At 53.4% G+C, this 22049-nt stretch overlaps 1 protein-coding gene across 1 annotated transcript in view; it reads right to left on the minus strand.

The window, feature by feature from the left end:
* UACA (uveal autoantigen with coiled-coil domains and ankyrin repeats) overlaps positions 1-7662 on the minus strand; it is a 28591-nt gene extending 20929 nt beyond the window's left edge. Inside the window, exon 1 of the mRNA XM_042039286.1 lies at positions 7540-7662. Within this exon, the coding sequence (XP_041895220.1) occupies positions 7540-7596 (57 nt within the window). The 5' untranslated portion in view covers positions 7597-7662. The remainder of the gene's footprint in view (positions 1-7539) is intronic.
* Between the last annotated feature and the right edge of the window lie 14387 nt (positions 7663-22049).

The following is a 22049-nucleotide window of genomic DNA, read 5'->3' on the forward strand; positions in this document are numbered from 1 at the left end:
TGCAGTCTTCTCTGAAGTATTCATCCCAAAGGTTTTCCTTGTCTCCACTTCAGCTGCCTGCAGAGATTCCTTGTGCCCCGTGAGCTGCACTCATCCTGCAGCCCCTTTGTGCTGCAGATCCTCCTGAGACAGCCTTGACCACAAGATTTAGGATTGCTAAACCACATTCCCCAGCCCTGCCCAGCTCCAGCCTGGCACAGAGCAGCTTCCATGGTTCCATCAGCACTAAGCAGCTTCAGGAAACACGGCCCAGCTACAAACCCCACTGATTAAATGTTCTCCAAAGCAGCCAAATCCAGAGACCTCAAAGGGTAAAACCGACTTAAACATGCTCTTTTAGAGTAACCAAAGTGTGGAGCCTAATTCAGACTTTTTTTCCAAAATTAAGACCAGAAACATCATCACGCCCCAGCAGTGCAGATCTCTGGAGGTGCTACATCACCCTCCACACCTCAGCTGCCTGGCCAAGGCTGATACTGCCCATTTTGTGTTAACACAGAGCACCTGTTTTCCTAAGCTCAGCCTGCCAGGAATTCTTCCCAACTCCAGGTCTCCAAAGATAAGGAGTACCCCACCTCCACCCTGGGCTAGGATCAGAAGCAGCCTCGTTGCTTGTGTGTGGTGTGCTGTCAGTGTGAGGCTCTCTCCGGAGCAGACAGGCCGGGTGTGTGCAGGCTCTGCGCATCCATCTGGGATCAAGGCCCCCAGCAGCCTGCTCAGAGGCAGAACACAAACTGACTGCTCCAAGTGCCCTCCTGGCTCTCAGCAAATGACAAACTTCCTGGGCTGAAGGAATTGCACTATCCATTTCCCCAGTTACTCCTCAAGTCCAGGCAAGCCTTGCGCATCCTCGACACCCTCCAGTAAGAAATTGTACAGCTTCAGAGCATGGAGTGACAGGACAAGGGGGAATGGCACCCCACAGAAAGAGAGGAGCTTTAGGTTGGTTTGGAGGAAATTCTTCCCTGGGAGGGTGGTGAGGCCCTGGCACAGGTTGCACAGAGAATCTGTGGCTGCCCCTGGATCCCTGGAAGTGTCCAAGGCCAGGTTGGACAGGGCTTGGAGCACCCTGGGATAGTGGAAGGTGCTCCTGCCATGGCAGGGGTGGCACTGGATAAGCTCTAAGGTCACCTAACCCAGCTCAGAAATATCAGCTGTAAGTCAAAGCAGCTCCTAAGCCCTTCACAGAGAGCTGGCATAAAGCTGTGAAAGTGAGCCCAGCTCCTGCCACCACGAGGCCAGGCTGATCCTGTCCCCAGCAAAGCCCAGGGGGGACACAGCCCCTGTAATGCCATTAGCAGGTGACATAAGCACATGGGAGAGCAGGGAGCTCTGGTGACACTGCCAGCACCAACACAGCACAGCTCACAGACTCTCAATGGCCCTTCAGAGAACCCCAGAATGGGCTGGAAGGAAGCTTAAAGCCCATCCAGTGCCAGCCCTGCCATGGGCAGGGACACCTTCCACTGTCCCAGGTTGCTTCAAGCCCCACCATCCAACCTGGCCTTCCAGGCCACTTCCAGGAATCCAGGGGCAGCCACAGCTTCTCTGGGCACCCTGTGCCAGGGCCTCCCCACCCTCACAGGGAGGAAATTTCCTCCCAACATCCAATCTGAACCTCCTCTTCCAGAGCCAGGGGCAGGCTCACACATCTCTCCAGCTGCACCCTGATTCCCTGCTCTTTCTCCAGAGGTCAGAGTACATTTGTCATCAAAACCAACATGTGGACAGACACACCCTGCCATTTCAATGGCACAAAGTGACAAATGCTTTTGAAGTGCTTTGATTTGTTTTAAAAGTGCATAGACAGAATGGAAGGGTTAGATTAGAAAACTATTTTTAAAAAATGCTCCCCAGGTACAGCTTCTCCTGCAGGGCAGGGGCACTTCACTAAACCCATCTCTCCTGAAGATTTTGGCTTACCTGTCTAAAAAAATACTGCACATACTGGGTTAAACCCCATTGGGGCAAACGGAAATGGCATTTTATATTTTACAAGCATATCATACTTCCCAGGATATGTCTGTCTCCACATGTAAATGCTCTGGAGTGTCAGACTGCAGGAGTGAGATGTGGGGTTTAGTCTGTGCAAGGGAAAACCAGACACAGCCTGAACACAGGGTTCTTGTTTCACCCAGCACCTTCCCACAAGCAGCACTTTGTGTTACCACCTCATTCACTAAAAATCCTTCAAAATAAAAAAGCCATTGAATGCCACAAAGTGGACAAGGCTTAGTCCAAACAGGGATCAAAAACAGAGTTCCCTTAAGCCTGCTCCGGTTTGGCATCGTGCTGAAAACACTCCCGTCAAAACGTCACCTGAACAGCTGTGCTGGGCCCGGTGTTTAAATGTAACTGCAGCCTGTCATTAATGAAGGTTAACAGTGTCCTAACGAACAGCTTAAAGCAAAGCAAGCAACTAAATCTCATCCAGATTTTACTCTATTCTGAAGGCATTTTCCTCCCAAGTCAGCATATCCCATCAAGATCAATTTATTAAGTATCAAGAAACAATTCAAATTGACTTCTAGCTTTGTTATGTGTCAAAAAATCCTCTCAAAATTAACATTTCCCCCTACAAGGGGTTAGAGGTCCCTGAGGTCCCTTGCAGCAGTGCCAGTTTCTCTTTTCCAGGCTGGGCCAGGGGAAAAATCCACCAGCACCAGCCACAAGAGCTCACAGGCTACACTGGAAGTGTCAACAGATTCTGCCTACAACCCCTGCAGGAGGCAAAGCCTGCTCAAAGAATTAAAAACAGTCCCAGCTTTGTTTTGAAACAAGTTTCTCATGTCTCATGGCCAACACACAATTCCAGAGCCCTTTATTGATAGAACAGCCTCAGATTGCCAGCCTTGAGGCACAGCCTGACTTGGACACCAATAAAAGTGATCAGAGCTGCTGGGGCACTCTGGACACAAAGCAGTGGCTTTGCAGCTGCATTTCCAAACTCTGCTAAGGACATTTTATGGTAACTGGGGCCAGACTCACACACACAAAGAACATCACACCCTCCTGGAGCACCACAGCTCCAACCTCCCTGAGCCCTGCAAGCCCAGGTCCTGCTGCTGCCTGGCTTCATCCCACAGGTGCCCAGGAGAAATAGTTCCCCTTTAAACAGGGAGAAACAGGAGCAGGGTCAGAGTCCAGCTGCCTGTGCTGCCCAGTGGGAGCAGCACAGCTCCCGCCTTCCCAGGACTCCAGGCACAGCATTAGTTGGAATTTCTAAGCTCTCAGGCAAGGCCCCATTGATTTGCTCATGAGCCCTGAGCACATGGGGAAGGGAGCAACAAATCTCAGCCGTGGTCAGTCACCAGTAAGTGATGAGAACAGGATCAGTGTCAGATGTTCAAGCATGTGCTCGCTAATATTCATATTTAAATACTCACAAAGTACTCCGTAAGTTGCTTCTACGCAAAAGGTCGTATGAACTCCAACCAGATAAGCACAGAGCTTATCTGTATAATTACATGTGCAAATCAGCTCAGGATATTGAACTCCCAGGCCCCCACTGAACCTGCACTCTTTTACATATTTTTAATTGCTACATTCCAAAGTGATAAAGCATTAATACTCCTTTCTATGGAGCCTGAAAATTACAATGCACCTGTAAACAGGCTGCACCACAAAGCTTATGCTGCACCACAAATTGCCCGTTGTGCTTCTGCAGCTTCACCCCAAATATCACACAAACAAGCACTAATTCCAGTTAACTAAATGCAAATGAATCACAAAGAGATTTTTCCAAGAACAAACACATTAGCACGAGCCTGAATAAAGCTTCCTGGAACCAAACATGCTCCAAGGAAAAACCCCAGCCAGGCCAGGAATGACATTAGAATATTAGAATGCTGTGGGTGCTTGGCTGCGGTGCCTGAAGATACCACGGCAAAGTCACCTCAGGCTGCCCCAGGGAGGAGGGACGGGACAGAACTGCTCCAGCCAACAGCAGCAACACTGGAAAAATTCTGCTGATGGGTCAGGGCACTGGGATCAGCCTGGCTGACAGACTGGTCTGTCCTTGCACAGGGCAGAGTCAGGACAAAATGCCACAAAATCTTGTTTGTGTACAAACTCTTGTGTGCCCCCAGCAGCACCAGGTTTTTCTTCTGTAAGTGATCTTGAATCTTTAAAGGGTTAAAATTAGCTTATCAAACACCTATTTTTCACTTCACCCATTCAGCTACTAATGTGCATTGGACAGCACACTGGGGCTACAAATCACTGCTAACATTTATGCTGCTGCACATACAAGGAGGTGTTGCTGATGAATTAGCAAATTCAAGCAGCATCCTTCATTCCCATAATAAAAGGGGTCAGCCCAGAACAGGAGGTGGTCCCTGCTCTCTCTGCTGATGAGAGGGCAGAAGCAGATGTTTAGTGGTGTATTGGGTCACCCCACAAAGCTCCTCTCCTTTCCCAGAGGAAAACTCATCCATTTAACAGAGCTGGGCAGCATCCACAGGGAAAGAAGTGTTGACACAACCTTGAACAAGCTCAGCTGTCACTAACTCCAGAGCTGGTTCAGATATTCATTTAATAATCACAGCTCATCATACCAGGGCAAGTGCTCAGGTGTCCCTTTGTTCCTTGCACAATGGTTTCCGCTAATTATATGGCAGGTTTGGTTTCTCTTAATTAAACAAAATGCAGCACCACTTTTCCCAGAGGAGAAAGGATTGGTAGGAGTTTTCACATGGTTTTATATCTGCCCATTCCCACCACTGCAGGTGATTCCCATCTCCTGCAGGTGCTCCAAGTAGTGCTGGTGGTTCCTGAACTGTGGGGATCCAGCTCAGTGGCAGCTCCAGCTCTGCTCAGAGCACCACCAGGAACCCCACATTTCCCAGTAACTCCAGGTCCCCCGTCCCTAAATTCCAGGCTTCATCATAAGGGACAGCAAGGTTAAAACCCCACCTAAGGAGATAACACACCTGAGATTTAACAGAGCCACCTCCCCAGCTGTCTCCCCAGAGTTACAGAAACAAGCAGGTCCTTTTCCCCTGCAGAGGCCACAGTCAGAACTCATCACTGAAAGTCCATTTGCAAAGGTCTGACCCAAAGACAACTTTGCAGAACAACAAACCAACCCCTCCCCAATCAGCTTCTCAAACAAAACCAAACAGTGAGCATCTTATCGGTACAGACACAATTTCTAACTCTGCTGGAAGAACACATTTCCTTATCACAATCCAGATCCCAGACACACATTTATAGTGTCAGGATGTATTGTGGAATCTCAGAAGCACAGGCAGTGGGAGCTGCTGTGGTCCCAATGGGATTGAGGTCCATTAATTAAGATCTTCCTTGTAAATGCTGGTGAATGAGGCACCTCCTTTGACCTTAAGGCTTCGTTCTCCACAGAAGCCCACATCCAACTTTCCAGCCTGCACTCCTGCTAATGGCAGGCATTTGTCTCACTATGCAGAGCACCGAACAGGCTGCTCTGATGATTTTCCAAGCACCATCAGCCAGCTGGAGTTGGCAAAACCAGGTAATTCCACTTTCAGGCACAGCATTCTGGATAATCGTGGAATTGGTAATAACTAATATGGTTTTTACTTTCTGCTTTTTGTGGCTTCCCTCCATCAAAAATCAGTAATAAAGCCATTTCCAACAGCTCCCCATCAGAAGCCATGTAACTATTACCTTCACCTGGAGGAAAGTTTCCAAAAGCAGGCTGGATTAGGTTTCTCTCCACCCCCCAGGAAATAGCACTGGGTGGGGAGAGGAGAGAGGGATGAAGTTTCTCAAACAGGCAACGCTTGTACACTCCTTTCAAGCAGGATCTCTAAAGCTGCCGCTGGCAGGATTCCCACCCACTTCCCCTCCTTCCCAGCAGGAGAACAGAGACCCGACTTCATCCCATCACCCCCCCCTGCGAATATCCACCCATGGGGATGGATTTTTCCCCCCTCAGAAAAGATTAAAAGTTGCTATTTGATGAGATGGTGGAGTGATCACATAACCAAACTATGTAATAAACAGGGGAAATAAGTTTATCATGGACAAAAATCCCTGCTTTTAAAGGATCCTGCTGAAAGTAATTTCCCTTCACGTATTTTAGAGTAATTTCAGCTCTGAAAGGTATTAAGACTGCTCAAACCTCCGCTGAAGAGAAGGTTTATTGGAAGTGAAAAATCTCCTTGTCTATTCAAAACCAAACACAGGTGCTGTCAGTCTTCGTTTGAATTTAATTATTGGGCTAATTTGAGAATAACAAACAACTCTAAAGTACAGGACAACTAATGAACACAGAGCAGTGCCAGCCCACACATGACAAATCCTCATAACAGCCTCATGAATCACTGCCGTGCTCCGTGGATCCTCGGGCACAGGGATGGGAGCTGTCATTTGCCAGGGAGTTCCATCAGCACCTTAGAGCAGCTCCAGCTCTTTCCCCACAAGCTGTTATTGTCAGGTAACAGCTTCAGACCCAAGGCAAATGCACAGGAGGATTTTAGAGATAGCCAATATCTCAAAGGACAACTGATAAAAGCCAGTGTCTCACATTCACCTCCCTGGCCCGCTATTCCACATAGCAAGCGGTAAGCTCAGCAAAGGAACACAGGGATAAACTCAGGATGGATTCCCGGGGAAGCATTTACTGAATAGGCACAATTAAAGATGATTTACCGCGCGAAGCAATTTCTAAACACAGCTTTCTCTAGTTACAAAGACCTCCTCCCTCAACAAAAGTCATCTGCAGGGATGAATGAAGTAGAAAGAAAGACCAAGAAAGCCAGTTAAAGCCAGCTAAAACCAGCCTAAATTTTGGAAGTCAGACAAGAAGACACAGACAACTGCACCATCACAAAGGTGCATTTCCAGAGGTTCTGCCTCCCCCAGCTCTGCATTCCAGACTGGATGATCAGCAATCACAGCTGCGTGGTCACCAGCCGCTCTGAAAGCTTTCTGCCCACTTTCTAAGCAAATCCTCCTTCAAAAGCGCTCCGATTTTGCCACATTAATTCCTAGTGCAGAAGCAGCTCCTGCCGATGCCCTCCACACAGACTGAGCGAGCCCCCGGGGCGGCGGCCAGCGGGGGCTCCGCACCGGCTCCCAAGGCTCTCAGGGAAAAGAAGAGCGTCAGTTTGTGCTGGAGCCAGGAAGCAGCAGCCAAGGCACAGGTTCGGTGCTCCGAGCGCCGGACAGCCGGAGCCAGAGGCCAGGTGCCACTCAGGCAGGGAACGTCCTCACCCCGCCGCTGCCCTCGCTCAGCCCCACTCCTCCAGCCCATCCCAGCTCCCTGAACACCCTTCCCACAGATCCCGGGATCTCCTCCCCCCGCGTTACCGCAGCTCCCCTCGCTCTCTGCTCCCAGCGAAGTCCCCGTTCTCCGGGGAGCCGGAATCCTCCGTGCTCTGCCCCTCCAGGAGCCGGGACACCCGGGCTCTGCGCCCCCAGGAGCCGGGACCCCCATGCTCTGCCCCTCCAAGAGCCGGGACACTCCGTGCTCCGCCCGTCCACGAACCGGGATCCCCGTGCTCTGCCCCACCCCAGGAACCCCCGGCCCCGCGGGGGTCCTGCCGCGGCACCCACCGCGCTGCCCCCGATGACCGCTTCGTGTTTCTTCAGGCGGGACTTGAGGCTCTTCATGGCGCGGCCGCGGGCGGGGAGCGCGCACCGGCCCCGTCGCGCTCCCGCCGCCGCCGCCACGGCCGGGACGCGGCAGCCCCGCCCCGCTCCGCCCACCTCCCACCGCAGCCAATCGCCGCCCGCCCTCGCGGGGCTGCAGCCAATCAGCGAGCGGGGCGGAGGGGAGGGACTTCCTCGTGTTCAAGGAGTGCTGCCCGGCGCGGAGCCGCCCGGCCGGCAGGGGGCGCGCTGCGGTCGGGGCGGCGCTCTGGCACGGGGCGGACCCTCAGGGCACCACAGAGAGGGCGGGTCTGCGGCTTCTGAGGGAGAGGGGTAATGACCGGGATAAGGATCGGGATAGGAAGCGGGAAAAGGACCGAGACAGGTGTATCTGGTGCCGGGGGGACCCCACCTCCATCCGTCCAGGTACAGAGCTCCCGGTGGCTGAGAAGGAAGCTCAGAGGCCTCCCGCTCACCTGAAGCGGGCGGTACAAATCAATGGCCGCCGTGCAAACAGCCCCTACAATAAACATGACATTTGTGCACAAAGGAATGAAGAGGTCACACAGCAGAGGCCCGAGCTGGGCATAGGCCGTGTTTTAAACAACACAACTCTAGCCTTGGCGTGAGCACTGTCAGAATTCGAGTTCAGTTCTGCTCATCCCAAGTCTTATTTACTGTCCCCTTCTCACCCCATTTTCCTCGCAGCCCCATCACACTGCACTGATGACAGAAGGTTTTAAAACTTATTTGAGACTTACTTCATTACGGCACGTGGATTGGGTTTAAGACCTTGCTTATTAGAGCTGGAAAGGGGCTGTTTGATCAATGGATCTCTAATATAAGCAAGGCTGGAGGTAAATGTCACTGCCTTTTAATCAATCCGGCCAAACCCTGTTCAAACACTTGGGTTACTCTATAGGTGGCCTGTTTGGAAGGAAAGAAAATGGTGCCTTTAAATATGAGCTCATTTTGTGCACAGCAGGGTGGCTGGAGAGTCCAGCGAGCTCCAAAATGGAAATCTTCCCCTGGGCACTCTGACCCCTCATCCAGCACGGATTAATCCCAGATTTGGGCTTTCTAGAGAAACACTGTTCATGCCCCAAATGCTGTTTAAAGTTTGTGGTGTTTTTCTCCCTAAAGAGCCATGTTTCAGGCAGTATCTCTCCTTTCATTCCTTCACAGAAGCCTCCACGCTTCCAGGGCACCAACAGAGCTCCAGCATGTCCTGGAGCAGAAGGCACAGCTCCAGACACCTCTCACTCGGCTGGGCAGCCCCACACCAGCTCTCCCAGGCCATCAGTCCCTTGGAACCCCTGTTCCCACCACTCCAGCCTGGCACTGCCACCCTGCCACCGCTGGCACAGGCAATCTGCCCCTGCCTGGCACAAAGCAAAGGGACAGCAGCACCTGGAAACCGGGGAGATCAGGATTCCCTGGTTGTTTTCTACCCGTGGCAACCAAGTGGTTTCCTTTAGTCTTTCCTTCCTCTTTCCAATAGCTGTGAAGGGACAGGATTGGAAACGCAAATTCCTCGAGCGTACCCAAGGTGCTGCACGTCAAAGGGGTATTTGCCCAGGGATGTGCACAAACATGAGGCAGCAACATTCATGTCCAATCAGGAATTCAAGGAAAACGCTCAGCCCCAGCACCAGCAGAACCTGGGGCAGATGAACTGGTTTGAGTTGCTCGGATCAGAACCATTGTCTGTCAAGTTGTCACAGTAAATAGTTGTTTCATTAAAAATAAGCTTTTATTACCAAAAGTTTCAGCTTTACAAAAATATTGTCACATTCTCAGGACCAAGCTAATAGCAGTAGCTTTCCCCTTTTCCCACCAAATCTGTGCTGTTTAAAGGAAGCTCCTTCTGAGTCATTCCAGTACGAGCGAAAGCAGAATCTTAAAAATAACTCCTTACTCTGGAGTCAGTGCCGAGAAGCTGCACAGAGCAGTTCCAAGTGCTCGGCCAATTCCGGCACCGTTCCCTGATAATTGCACACATCCACGCGTTTGCCCCAGCCAGCAGAGCCTCTGCTCTGCTGAGGGCTCAGCAGATGCTGCACTGAGAGGATGGCATCCAGCCTTGTGATCCAGCTCTGTCCCGCTGGAGCCGATCCCGGGGGAAGCGTGTCCCAGGCACACCACAGTTCTCACTGGCCGGCTCTGTGCAGGGTAGAGCCTTCAGCCAGGGCAGCTGGAGCAGAGCCTTCCCATTTTTCCCCTGCTGTCAAAGCAGGAAGTTCCCTATCTGAACACCATCTCCCAGCCGATGTGTCAGCACCAGAACAAGATGTTTCATGTTGAATTACTGGAGCCTGACTTGTCGGTGTGAGTGGCAGCCCCGGGAGCGCAGCTAACCAACCTCACCTCACAGTCCCCAGGCCAAGCCGGGCCGTTCCGGTGCGGTCCAGGTAGATTCCATGTCTGGCCCTTCCCTGACCACGCTGCCAGAACTATTCCCTCATTCTGGACACATCTACAGGCTTTTTCTCCGGAGTTCTCACTTCACTCTTCAAATTAATTCAGGCTGCTTCTGTTAAGATTCTTGGCATGTAGTTCCCACTACATCACCCCTCTGCACGTCTCATGCCCTCTTTGCCTGTTAGCTAGATGATATATCATGGAATCGTAAAATCCTGGAATGCTTTGGGTTGGAAGAGACCTTAAAGCCCATCCAGTTCCAGCCCCTGCCATGGGCAGGGACACCTTCCACAGACCAGGTTGCTCCAAGCCCCATTTTTGTTCCTGGTCCCTGTTTTTGTTCCGCTCTCGCCATCACTCCATTCCTGGTTCCTGGCTCGTGTCCCTCATTGTCTGGCCAGACGTTCTCCCAGCTCTCTTGGAAGTGAGACGAGCTGGGACAAGCCAGCCTGGTGTGGTTTGTGTTCCCAGTGCGTGGGCACTGAGAGCAGAGCACAACCTGAGGCTGGTGAGATAAGGTCACTTCATGCTTTCCCAAACAGAAATCTGGAGCTCCTGCTGGAGATTTGTTCCCTGCTCTCCCCAGCTCCATGATTTCTCTGTCTGTGATTTTACCCTTCAAAGCACAGGTTTCCTTGGAGCAGTGGCTGAGACTGCACATCTCTGTGCACTGACTCAGGGCTTGGTGGATGTTGTGCCTCAGCAGTTCTGTGAGCAGTTCCGAAGGCCGCCGGGAGCTGCGGGCACGGCTGCCTGCACTGACACACACTTAGTGCCATCCCAGTGACCAGGGCTGGCATCTGAGCTCAGCAAGCAGCTTATGCAGCTCCCAAACCATACCCTGTGTCTGCTCAAATGGCTCATTTTTGTGACAACCTTCGCTTACAGCAGCACAACAAAGGGGAGATTTATCCCGACAATGTTTGCCTGATAAGTGCCGAGTTAATGGCACACGAAATGTGCTGGCTGGTCCTCTGCAGGCCTGGGATCTAATTAATCTCTGGCAAGTCCCCCTGAAATAGAAGCAGTATTGGCCTGCACATGTAGCAGTCGAGACCAACTAATTGGAGCCAAACTGTACAGCGAGGCCGGAGGAAGGAATTGCTGCAGCACGGTGGGATTTCCAGAGTTACAGTGCCAGAGCCTGTGCTTCTGCTCCATTGGAAGAGCATTTGGGCCATTCTCTTACCCCAGTCAGAGCTCAGAAAACTTTTGAATCAGTCACAAAAGCACAGAACTAGGTGGTCATGCACTCCACAAAATGAGGTGGTACCGACTGTCTCAGTGGGTGAGGCCCATTTCCACAGGGATGTGACTCCGGGACCTCCACCTGTGCTCAGTGACACCTTCCTGCAGCCACACAGGAGCTGGGGAGCTCCCTCTGCACAAGCCATAGCAACATCTGCCCCCAAAAAGAGGCTCAACAAGCTCTGGTTCTCAGCAGTTTCACATGATGGAGAAGCAGATCAGTGTGAATATATTCCACTTCTCCAGGGAAGAGAATTCATTTGTAACGGGACATAAAAATCAAACCCCAGCACAACTGAAAGGGTAACACTCTTGGCTTTCTGTTTCCACCTGGGTCATTAAATTATCCAGCCACCTCCTGCATCACTTGCTGCCTTAATCATCCAGATAAATTAATCCCCATGCCAGGCACACACACAGAGGAGGATATAATTTTATCTCCCTTTGCTCTTGAGCCCAAGAAGAATCCCAGTCTCCACTGCAAGGATAGAGCTGGGCCTTGTTCCCATGGGATGTCTGACACCCTGCTGGGTGCAGTGTCCCTGACAGGACACACGTGTCCATCCGGTGTCCCTCAGACCCGGGTCTCAGGGTCACACCAGGCACATCCTGGGAGGAGCGATGGCCACACAGGCAGGAGCACACACACAGTCACTGCCGGGCCCAGCAGCCCCTGGAGCTTGGCTGACTCCCACCTCCCCAAGGGCAGCTCCTGCCTATCCCCAGGAGCGCCAGCCAGGTGTGCACAAACCTGCACTGCTGGATGGGGAGGGGATATGGCCCCAGGGTTGTACAGACAAGCAGAGGGAAGGTTTAACAACACACAGCCAAAGCAAGCCAGTGTCCAAGCTCTATTAGAATCATGGAATTATAGAACTGTCAAGGTTGGAAAAGACCTCTAAGTTCGTCAAGCCCAGCTGTCAACCCAGCAACACCACCATGTTCAGCACTAAACCTTGTCCTTGAATGTCATATCTACGTGTTTTTTTGAACACTTCCAGGGATGGTGACTCTACCACTTCCCTGGACACCCTCTTCCGAAGTTTGATAAGCCCTTCAAGTGAAGAAATTTTTCTTATTATCCAACCTAAACCTCCCCTGGAACATCTTGAGGCTGTTTGCTCTTGTCCTGTGGGTTGTTCCCTGGGAGAAGAGTGGATTCCCACATCAGTACAACCTCCGTTCGTCTTACTCCTTTCACCCCCATCTTGTCCTGGGTTCCCAGAAAGGGAGGAAGAAGGGAACATGTTTAGACGGCAACCTGCACTCAGCAGTGTTTGCACACTGAGCTCTGAGCCCGCCTGGCCTGGGGCCGAGCTCAGGAAAAACAAAGCGTGTGCCAACCTCTTGGGAGCTGAGTGCGACGAGTGCCCGGTGCCAACTTGGCTGCTCTCCCTTGCTCCTCGCGGCTACTTCAGAGCAGTGCCCGACAGGCACAGGGAACGCTCACCCTGCGCACGGAGCCGTGCCCGGACCCAGAGCCAGACCGTGCCTGGCAGGAGCTCCTGGAGAGCTGCGGTGTGCAGCCAACAGGGCAGCGTTGGGAATGGGAACAGGTGGGAAACGGCTTTCCAAAGCTGTACGTCAGGTCAGAAGTGGGTGTAGAAACCAGGGCTGCTGCCTGCTGCCAAGAGAGCCAACAGAACAGGCTGTCCTGTGGATTCATTATGGATTAAAACATGCCCCAAAGAAGAAAACACCCCAAAGGAAGGGAATCTGTTTTGGCAGCAAGAGAGGGTAAAGTTCAGGTTGTGGATGAAGACTGAAAACAGCTCCTCAGTTTTTTCCCACTCACACGTGCTTTCAGGGAAGTGGTGAATTTAATTTTCTTGACTGCAGTAAACTCTTGTTCCAGATGCCAGGAGAAAGTTTTGGAATGCCACTAGGGAAGGTGTACAGTGAAGGCATCTTTGCCTGGGGCTCCAAGCCTTGCTGAGCACCTCAGCTGCTTCGAGAAAGCAAATTCACTCTCTGAGAAGTGGAGTCGTTGTGCTGAGGCACTGAGAGACAGCCAAGCAAACCCATATTCACCGTGGTCACAGCATCTGTGTGATAAATGATGTTAATTAAGCAGCACATTCCAGCAAGTGCAAGGGAGCTGAATTCCCAAGTGAACCAAAGGCAGCATGTCCCACACAGACTGAACTGTGTCACTCGGGCTGTGGTCATACCTGAGGGTGGGAAGTAGAATTAGAAACAGAAGTGGGTGCAAGGGACATACCAAAAACTTGTCATGTTCCCATCAGGACATTGTTGCCAATAGTTTCTGGTTCGCCTTACCTCAAACAGAAGTGGGGTTTGCTGCTGCGTTGGTTTATCAGCAGGAGCAGGTGGGAGTTTCAATGGGATTATGCAACTCCTGGAATACAGGAGCAGAAGCAAAGGGGACCTCGGACCAGGGCTCCTGGGGCTGCACCAAGGGATGGAGCAATGGCAGGAGAAACCCTGATCTCCCCTGGACTGATTTGATCCCGGAGATAAAGCCTTACCATGACTATGGTAAATGGGAGGACAGACTAACAGAAGGGATAAGGAGAAGTGATAAGGAGCCAAAGGAATGTAAAGATCAAAAGGAATTTAACCAGAGCTGAATGCCTTCCTGCACAGAGCAGTCTGGCCAGGGAGTTACCATGCTGCAGTTTAACTGTTTCATTTGCAGCAAAAGAGAGAGAAAAACGGGTCTCTGTGACAACAGAGTGTGCAAATACATCAGAGCACTGGCAGAGCTGCAGACAGGTCTTCAGGAGGACAATCTGTGGGGAGCCAGCCCAACTCAGGGGAAAACATCTCAAATAGCTGCTGTCATCAGCACATCTTCCTCCATCCTCACGGATGGGCTGGCCAGCTGCACTGGAAACCAGAGCTCCCAGGCAACCACAGCGCACTTTCCAAAGCTTTAGAGTCAGTAGCAAAGGCAAAGCTCTTCCTAAGCTTCTTATCCTTGTGTGTGTGTGATGTCTGGGGTTGGACCATCAACAGCTTTGAACGTTGTTTAATCTCAAATGGATCAACAGTGAAACTGGAGCCCCGCGACCTTCAGTAGCTCCTTCACCCTATGTCTCTTCTTGGGAACTCCTGTCAGCACCGGAGAGATCCTGGATTCATTTTTAGGTTGATGAGGAGCAAAGCAAGCAGGGTCCCAGGTTAGCAACCATCCAGGCATGCAGGATTTGTAGTGTAATAATAGCAACCCCAGCGTCTCCCACAGTAACCCCAACCAGCAGCGTCTCCTGAAGCCAGAGAAACCCCACACAGCTCCCCGAGCCTCACAAATTAGCTCCATTATCTTGGCTGTGCCTTCCCTACTCTCCATCTGCTCTGAGCAGTGGGAAACCAGTGGGGTTTGAACTCCTGCCTACTCTGAGGGAGCAGCTGAACCTGCAGCAGCCAAATCAGCCTGGGCTCACAGAATGGAGCTGCAGCAGAGGAGGAAGAGGAGAGGCTGGAGCATGAACAACCCCCGGGGTGGCACAGGAGAACAGGGTGACCTGAGGCTGGCACATGACTGTCACTCACACCAGTTACTGCACCCCCGAGTTCATGGTATTCCTGCGAAATAAATCCTGTGTCTGCTGTTACTGCTCTCTCTTGGATGCTGGCCGATGGCAAACGGGGTCTGAATTTCCTGTGAATGGGATTCATTCTGCAAAGGAGCTTCGGCTCCTGCTAGGCAGCAATCTGTGCACAAATCCGGGAGCTGATCTCGCTGTAGAGCAGAGGCCTCAGCCCTTGGAGCAGTCCTAGAAGAAGGGGCAGGCACACAGTGTCCTAATTCCACTGGCCCCTCACAGCTTGCTGGACAAAGCCGCTAGGCTGCCTGAAATACCTGCTGGATGGGTTCGGCAGCTGGGAAACCTGAGCCGGCTCCCTGCGGATCTGTGCTGCCGGAGCTATTCAAGGATGGGTTTTCTCAAAGTCTTGTCATTTCAAGAGGGGGAAAAATACCCGTGGGCAGAGCACCCAAACAGCCTGGGAACCTCTCCGGGAGTGCTTTGCTGTGCCCTTTTGGTGTGATGAGTGCCCGGAGCAGACACCAGACACAGTCCCGACATCAGCCCCTCCAGCGCCGCCGGGATGGTGCATGCCGCAGGGCATCCCACCTGGGAATGCTTCCCTGGCTGCGTGGGCAACTCCTGCTCCTCAGTTCAGGGCTTCTTTTAGCTGGTGAGACTCCAGCCCTGCTAAACAGTGTCAGTGTCCATCGCTCTTGGATTCTGTTGTTTGAACACACTTGTCTGCTCAGTCTCTCAAGTGCAGTGAGCAATCTGCAAACTCCATGGATAAAATAACCTCTGTCCTGCTACAGGGCAGCTTCCACACTCAAATTCTGCCTCACATCCAGCCTGGGACGCATTCCAGAGTGGTCTCTGCTGCAAGAGCCTCTCGAACAATCAGCTGTACACAGAGATCACAGTGTGAGTGATTGCATGGCTTCGCTCCCTCTCCATCCCCTGCAGGGCCCAGCAGCCCTCCAGGACTGTGCAAGTAGGGGAAGAGGCACAGCTAAATCCAAACCAGTTCCAGTTCTGCTGGACTGGGGTGAACTCTGCCCTAGGGGTTTCCCCTGTGTCAGGCACCACTGCTCCACGTCCTCCTGCACTTCCAGCTTGAATGAGAACACAGGATCCCAGAATCCCAGACTGGTTTGGGTTGGAAAGGACCTTAAAGCTGCGGGAAGTCATTCCCCCTTGTCCTGTCCCTCCAGGCCCTTGTTCAAAGTCCCTCTTCAGGTCTCTTGGAGCCCCTTTAGGCACTGGAAGAGGCTCTAAGTTCTTCCTAGAGCCTTCTCTTCTCCAGGCTGAACACCCCCAGCTCTCCTAGCCTGGCTCCTTAGGGGAAGAACAGGAGGAACCTGAGTTACTTCAGAAATATTAATTCTGAAAACTTGGTAAACAAGGGCCAGGACAAAGCTAGCAGGGAAAAGTACTGAAACGGGGAAGTGAACAGTCAAACACAAGGTAATATTATGTCTTAAAAACCCAAAAGCTCAGGAGATCATGTTCAGGCATGAAAAACCAAAACCCCAATAAATGTCCTTTCAGAGTCCCTTCAGCTGCCCAGCCGGCCGTGTCCCCTGCAACCCCACTCGGTCACCACCTCCCTGTGACACCGGTCCCTGGCAGTGCAGTGCCAGGAGCAGCCGTGGGCAGGCAGGGATGTTTGTGCTCACACTAATGAGCTGCTGCTTTGCTGTGTCCTCAGCGGAGCGTTGCAGGCTGCTGCACATTCCATGTGCCGGTCACAGCTGCTCTGCGCTTGGACTTTCTGGTGTTCGCACCGAGGAGGGAAAGAAAATGACTTGTATTTTGAATAACAGCTTAAATCCTGGAGCACGAGACCCAAACACTGGGGAGGAGAGCCTGTTGCCAAGCCACCCTAATCCCAGCCTTTTCCTTCTCTGTGTTTAGCATTCCTGCTAATGGAATTTGGACTACAGCTAATGCTGATTAACATTTCCATGTTAGTTATTTCACATAATACCTTCTCCAGCTGTGGCAGAGCCTAGAGATGCACCATTTATCCTTGTTCAGTCTCTGCTTCCCGAGCTCTTCCCAACCAAACCACTGGGAATGAAAGGCTACTGTGTTTAGCTGCCCCTAATATGGATCAATTCCTAAATGCAGGAATGGTGTCCCTTCCCTCTAAACCTCCACCTGGATACCAAGATTGTGATTGCAGGCCAATCCTGGGGCAGGAAGAGCACCGACTGGGAGGCAGCAGCACGGACACGACTGAGCCGGATGTTTCCGTGATGGAGCACTGGTAACCACCAGCCCAGAAATAATCAAGCTAATTTTACACCTGCACTCATTCTTCCCTGCAGGAATCCAGCACCAGAGACCAATGCCTAAAATTAGGGCAGGTTACAGACATGATCCTTTAACATGTTAAAAGTAGAAACATGCCAATGGATGCAGTGCTCTCATCTCACTGCTCCAGCCGCTTCCCACTCGGGTCACGGGAACATTCCAGACACCACTTGGGGCACCTCCCGGCTTTGGTTACAGGGCTCTGGTCGGGACAGCCCCCGGCTGCCACACACGAGGGCAGGAGCTGCTGGGGTGGCACAGGAAGGTGCCCAGACTCTGCAGGTCAACCACCGAAACTTCAGTCGCCTGTGTCACAGCCGGCTGTGCCGGGCAGACCTGCCGTGCTCCCACCCCAGCTGCAGCCAGCTCGGCACTCCCGCAACCTCCGGCACTGCCCCGGGCTCAGGGATGCAGGAGCTGAGCGTGGTCGAGCAGAGGTGATAGGGTCCCCAAGCCAACCACTGACAGCTCTCTGTGACATGAGCTCCCCATTCTACTGCACCTTCTCCTTCCAGCACCAGCCTGCTCCACTAACCCTCACTTCCATCTGCCTCGGTTTTCCCAGCTCTTGGAGTACTGATCCCGTCTTCTCAGAGGACTGGCTCAGGCACCAGCTCGGGATTATTCTGGCATAACTATTTTTTCCTTCCTTTGGGAAAAAAAAAACAAACCAAAACATTTTGTGACACAGCAGTTGTTAATCAAAATTAATTTTTCTCTGTCATTAATTCTCCAAGGGTGAAAAAAAAATACCACAGACATGTGTGACTGCATCTCTTTGCAATACATAATCAGAGCCCACTGTGATGTTGACTTTATGGAGGGACCAGCGGTTTTTTTTGCCCGGACCTGCGGGCAGGTGAGGCAGCAGCTGCCGCACAGATTCAGCTGGGGCAGAGACACTTCAGAGCAAATCACGGGGAACAGCTTCTGCTGGGAAACGCCGAGAGACAAAGGATCACGAGGAGCTCCTCCCCGGCCTCTCCCAAGCGCTAATTGCTGAACCGCTGGACCAAGAAGCACGCAAGGATGGCCCGGGCCAGTAATTATCCCTCCTCCTCCTCAGAGCATCACCTCCACCTGCGGCCGGGTTCAAGCGCAGGCTTAGAGGTGTCGGGGTCAGGGCTCCCCGCGCAGGTTTGGGTGTGGTGGCGATACCTGCCCTGGGCTGGGCTGGCAGCAGGACCGGGGTGTCGGGGCTGCCAGCGGCAGGAGGAGCTCGGCCAGCCCTACATTCCTCGCTCCCGGCATCACTCATGTACTGAGCAACCCAGGGAGGGAACACGGAAAATCAGCACAGCCCAGTCCCTGCTGTGCAGCTCTCCTGCTCTGTCCCGCTGCCCCCTCGGATGTCAGCGGGCACTGGAGCAGCAGTGCTGGGCAGCGAGAGCGCCAGGAACCTGCCCTGCTGCTGTACAGGAGCCGCAGGTCCTGGGACGGGAAGGGCCAACCCGTCCCTTAAGGATGGAGCACCCTCTGAGTCCGGGGAGGAGACAGGGATCGGGCCATCCTCTCGGTCCGGGGAGGGCACAGCTGCTTGGGTGCCAGCTCGGAGCCCCGGCATCCATCGCCCTGCTAACACCAGCATGGCTGTGGGACTCGCGGGGATGATGCTGATCCCATTTCCATGGAGAGCTCGATAGAGATCAGAAGAGATGGAGCTCCCACCCCTCTCCATTAGTACGATTCCGAGCACTGGGGCCCTGGATAACGAATCCCTCTTGTTTATACGGGAAGGGGACGCCGGGTTTCCACTCCCCACCCAATACAGAAATATAAGCAGTGATTGTGGCAGCGGGAGCGTCCGGCTGATAGCGCACCCGCAGCTCCGCAGGGAGGGTGTCCCGAGCCAGCACACACCCGGATGGCTCCTGGAAAAGCCACTTCCCTCTTTCCTCGGGGTGTGCCCGCGGGCTGTCGCAGGCTGGGAGCCAGGGCAGGTGCTCGGCCCTGTCTCCCGGGAAGGTTTCCCAGGTTCAGGTGTGCCCGTACCACACCGGAGACCCACGGACTCACATCTGCTGTGCCGCAGTGGGGCCAACGCCCCAGGAAAACAGCCAGGGACGAGCAAGTGGGAATAGGGACACATTTCATCCCAGTTTAGTGCTCCCGAGGAGCAGGAATCTGGTCATGGTGCAGCCCAAGAGGCGTGAGCTCGACAGTGACAGTGGCAACGGCCAGCAGTAACAAATGCAACAACATGCCATGTTTTGAGAAGGAAGAATTTTGGGGTAGAACATTCTTTTGTCACACACCATTCTCCAAATTTCAAAAGCAAAGCCAAAACATCCCAAAACTTTCTAAAATGTTGGTGCCCCCTGCTCCCTGAGGCAACGCAGCATTGCAGCCCCTGGGGCCATGAGGGAGGGAAGGAGTGGGGCAGAGAAAAGAAACGAGACAAAAACCAACAAAGAACTAAAAATAGTGCAGCACCGAATTGTTCAAGTGCACCACAGTCTCTCACAACTTCTCTCCCACTTCACTGAATCCCAAGGAGCCCTGAGAATTCACGGGATCACTCACAAGGCTGCTCCTAAAGCACTGGCAGCAGGAACGCTGCAGTGCAGGGGGACGCAGGGCCTCAGTGTGGGCACCTGAGGAACCTCTGCTGCCCAGGACAGCAGTGGGGGAAGGAGGGCTGGCCTGGCCACCACGTCCTGCCTGTGCCACCGTGCTGTCACCCAGCTTTGATCTCTGGGAGATGGGAAGGAGGGAGCATGCACAGGTTTGTGCTTGCCAGCTCCATTAGCTGGCCTAACGAGGTAAGGACACCCCTGTCCAGCCCTGGCCTTTCCCAGATCACCGAGCTTCTCCTGAAAGGCTGCTTTAGAGAATAAACTCATTAGCCAGCAGCCTTCACTGCTGCATTGAGCAACCTCTCAGTGCCAATTACAGGTGACAGCAGCAGCTGAGCCAGAGCTGCTCCCTGGCCCTGCTGCCCTGGCTGCTCCCCCTGCTCTTGCCAAGGACAGGGACTGGATCCCGTGGGACTCCCACCCTCCCCCCATTCATGTTGCCAGTGGGTGCTGCCTGGCCAAGGCCTTCCAGACCCTCCAGCAGCTGGTGGGTGATGTGAAGCCATGGGAATACCCTGGGAATGGAAACCTAATGGTGCCACCCAGCAGCAGCAGCAGGGTCCTTGAGGGGACACGTGGCTCCTGGCAGCCCCTGGCACCCCCTGCTCATGGCCCAGGGCAGCTGCAGAAAGCTGCTTTACTCCCAGAGAAGCTGATTACAGCTCCCTGACACCCAGGAAGGCCACACAGGCAGCAGAACCCACAGTGGGGCTGGATTCTCTGGTGCCACCTTTCCTCCAGAGGCACCAGCAGGTCCTTGGGGTGATGGGCCAGGGGCGCATCCTCTGCGGTGCCCCCTGCATCTGTCCACCCTTCAACTCATTAATTCCAGTTAATAATTGACAGGAATGAGTGTGGCAAGGCCTTGGCATAATCCTGGTGTGGCATTAGAGCCCGTGGAAAGCCCGGTGCACACGTGCCTATCACAGGTAACAGGGAGCCCCATGGACCCTTAATGGGCTTTGGGACCCATTAGCTCCTTATCCCCTGGAATAAGCTCCTTATCTCTTACAGGGAGCTCCAGAATCCCCAGCAGCTCAGACAGCCCCAGCTCCTTCCCTCGGCCATGTCAGGCCCCTCACTCTGACCCAGCCCCACGGTCACACGCAGTGCCCCTGTGTGATGTGTGCACCCCCAGCACAGACCCCGGGCGGGGCACAGCCCCCGGGCACATCCCGAAGCACACGGACACAGCACATGCAGGACACAGCCAGGAGGATGCCAGGGACGTGGTTATGGGGGGCACTCACCTGTGTGGATGCCATGGCTGAGCTCGGGCAGTGCCACAGGGATCGCTCTGCTCACTCCTCTCCTCTCCCGGCTGTCCCGCGGAGCCGAGGCAGCCGGGCTCAGGGCAGGGACCGGCCCTGGGGATGGAGGAGCGTCGGGATCACATCTGGCACAGGCGCTGCTGTGCTGGGCAGGCTCGAAAGGGCAGCAGGAAAACAGGGCGAGGATGGACCCAGCCCTCCACACCCCGTGGCACAGGAAACCACCCTCACAGTGGAGCAAAGGAAGGAAGACGGCGACACAGTGCGTGGGGCAGGGTGCATGGCCAAAACACTGGGAACAGCACAGACGGAACACCGGGAATGGCACAGCCAAAACGTCAGGAATGGCACAGCTGGAACACCAAGAATGGCACGGCCCCACCCTCCCACTGGGCTCACCCCAACAGGGACAGTTCATCATCGCTGCTCCCCACGACCTCCTCATACAGTCATTTTCCATGTGTAAAAGCACCTTTTCCAGGAGGGAACTCAGCCAGCTGAGCTCCTCCAGGCTCTGTCACACCGTGCTGTGCCAGGGACTCCACTTCCAAGAGCCTCCCTTCCTGGGCACTGGGCTTGGCCCCCAGTAGTCCATCCTTGCAAAGATGTAATTTTCTGCTCTACAAACTCCTCAGCTTTCCAGTGGGTACAGCCCTGTCTGAGGAACCACAATGATGAGCACACCCAGCCTCTGTGGGGTCTGAGGGTACCCACAGGCTCTTAGCTCATCTTCCAGCTCTCCAGGGATCTACAAACTAAACACAGGGATGCTGGCACAGCTCCCATCCCTCTATCCCAGATCTAGCTCAAAAAACTGGGCTAAAGATGAGTCCCTACCAGTGATCCAACCTCAGAGCAGTGGTTGAGGCTGCTGTGCCTTGGAAAAGAACATGCACATCCCAGAGCACTGGGAGCAGGAGCTTTTATTTGTGTGGGTACAAGGCACATGTTGTAACCCTTCACCTTGTGAGACCCAGCCTGACCTCCAGCAGGGCACTTACTCCGGGCTTGGCATGGAATCCATGATCTGAGAGATCTTTTCCAACTTAAACAGTTCTGTGAAATCACTGCCTGGAAGCCGATGATTCCTCCGGCCAGCCCGGAAGAGTTCACCCTTCCCAGGAGGAGCTGGAAGGAGCAGAGGCTCC

The sequence above is a fragment of the Corvus kubaryi genome, unplaced genomic scaffold (assembly GCF_017639235.1).
Source record: "Corvus kubaryi isolate FWS band 111438036 unplaced genomic scaffold, C.kubaryi_AGA036_p1.0 37394, whole genome shotgun sequence".
Taxonomy (NCBI): Eukaryota; Metazoa; Chordata; class Aves; order Passeriformes; family Corvidae; genus Corvus; species Corvus kubaryi.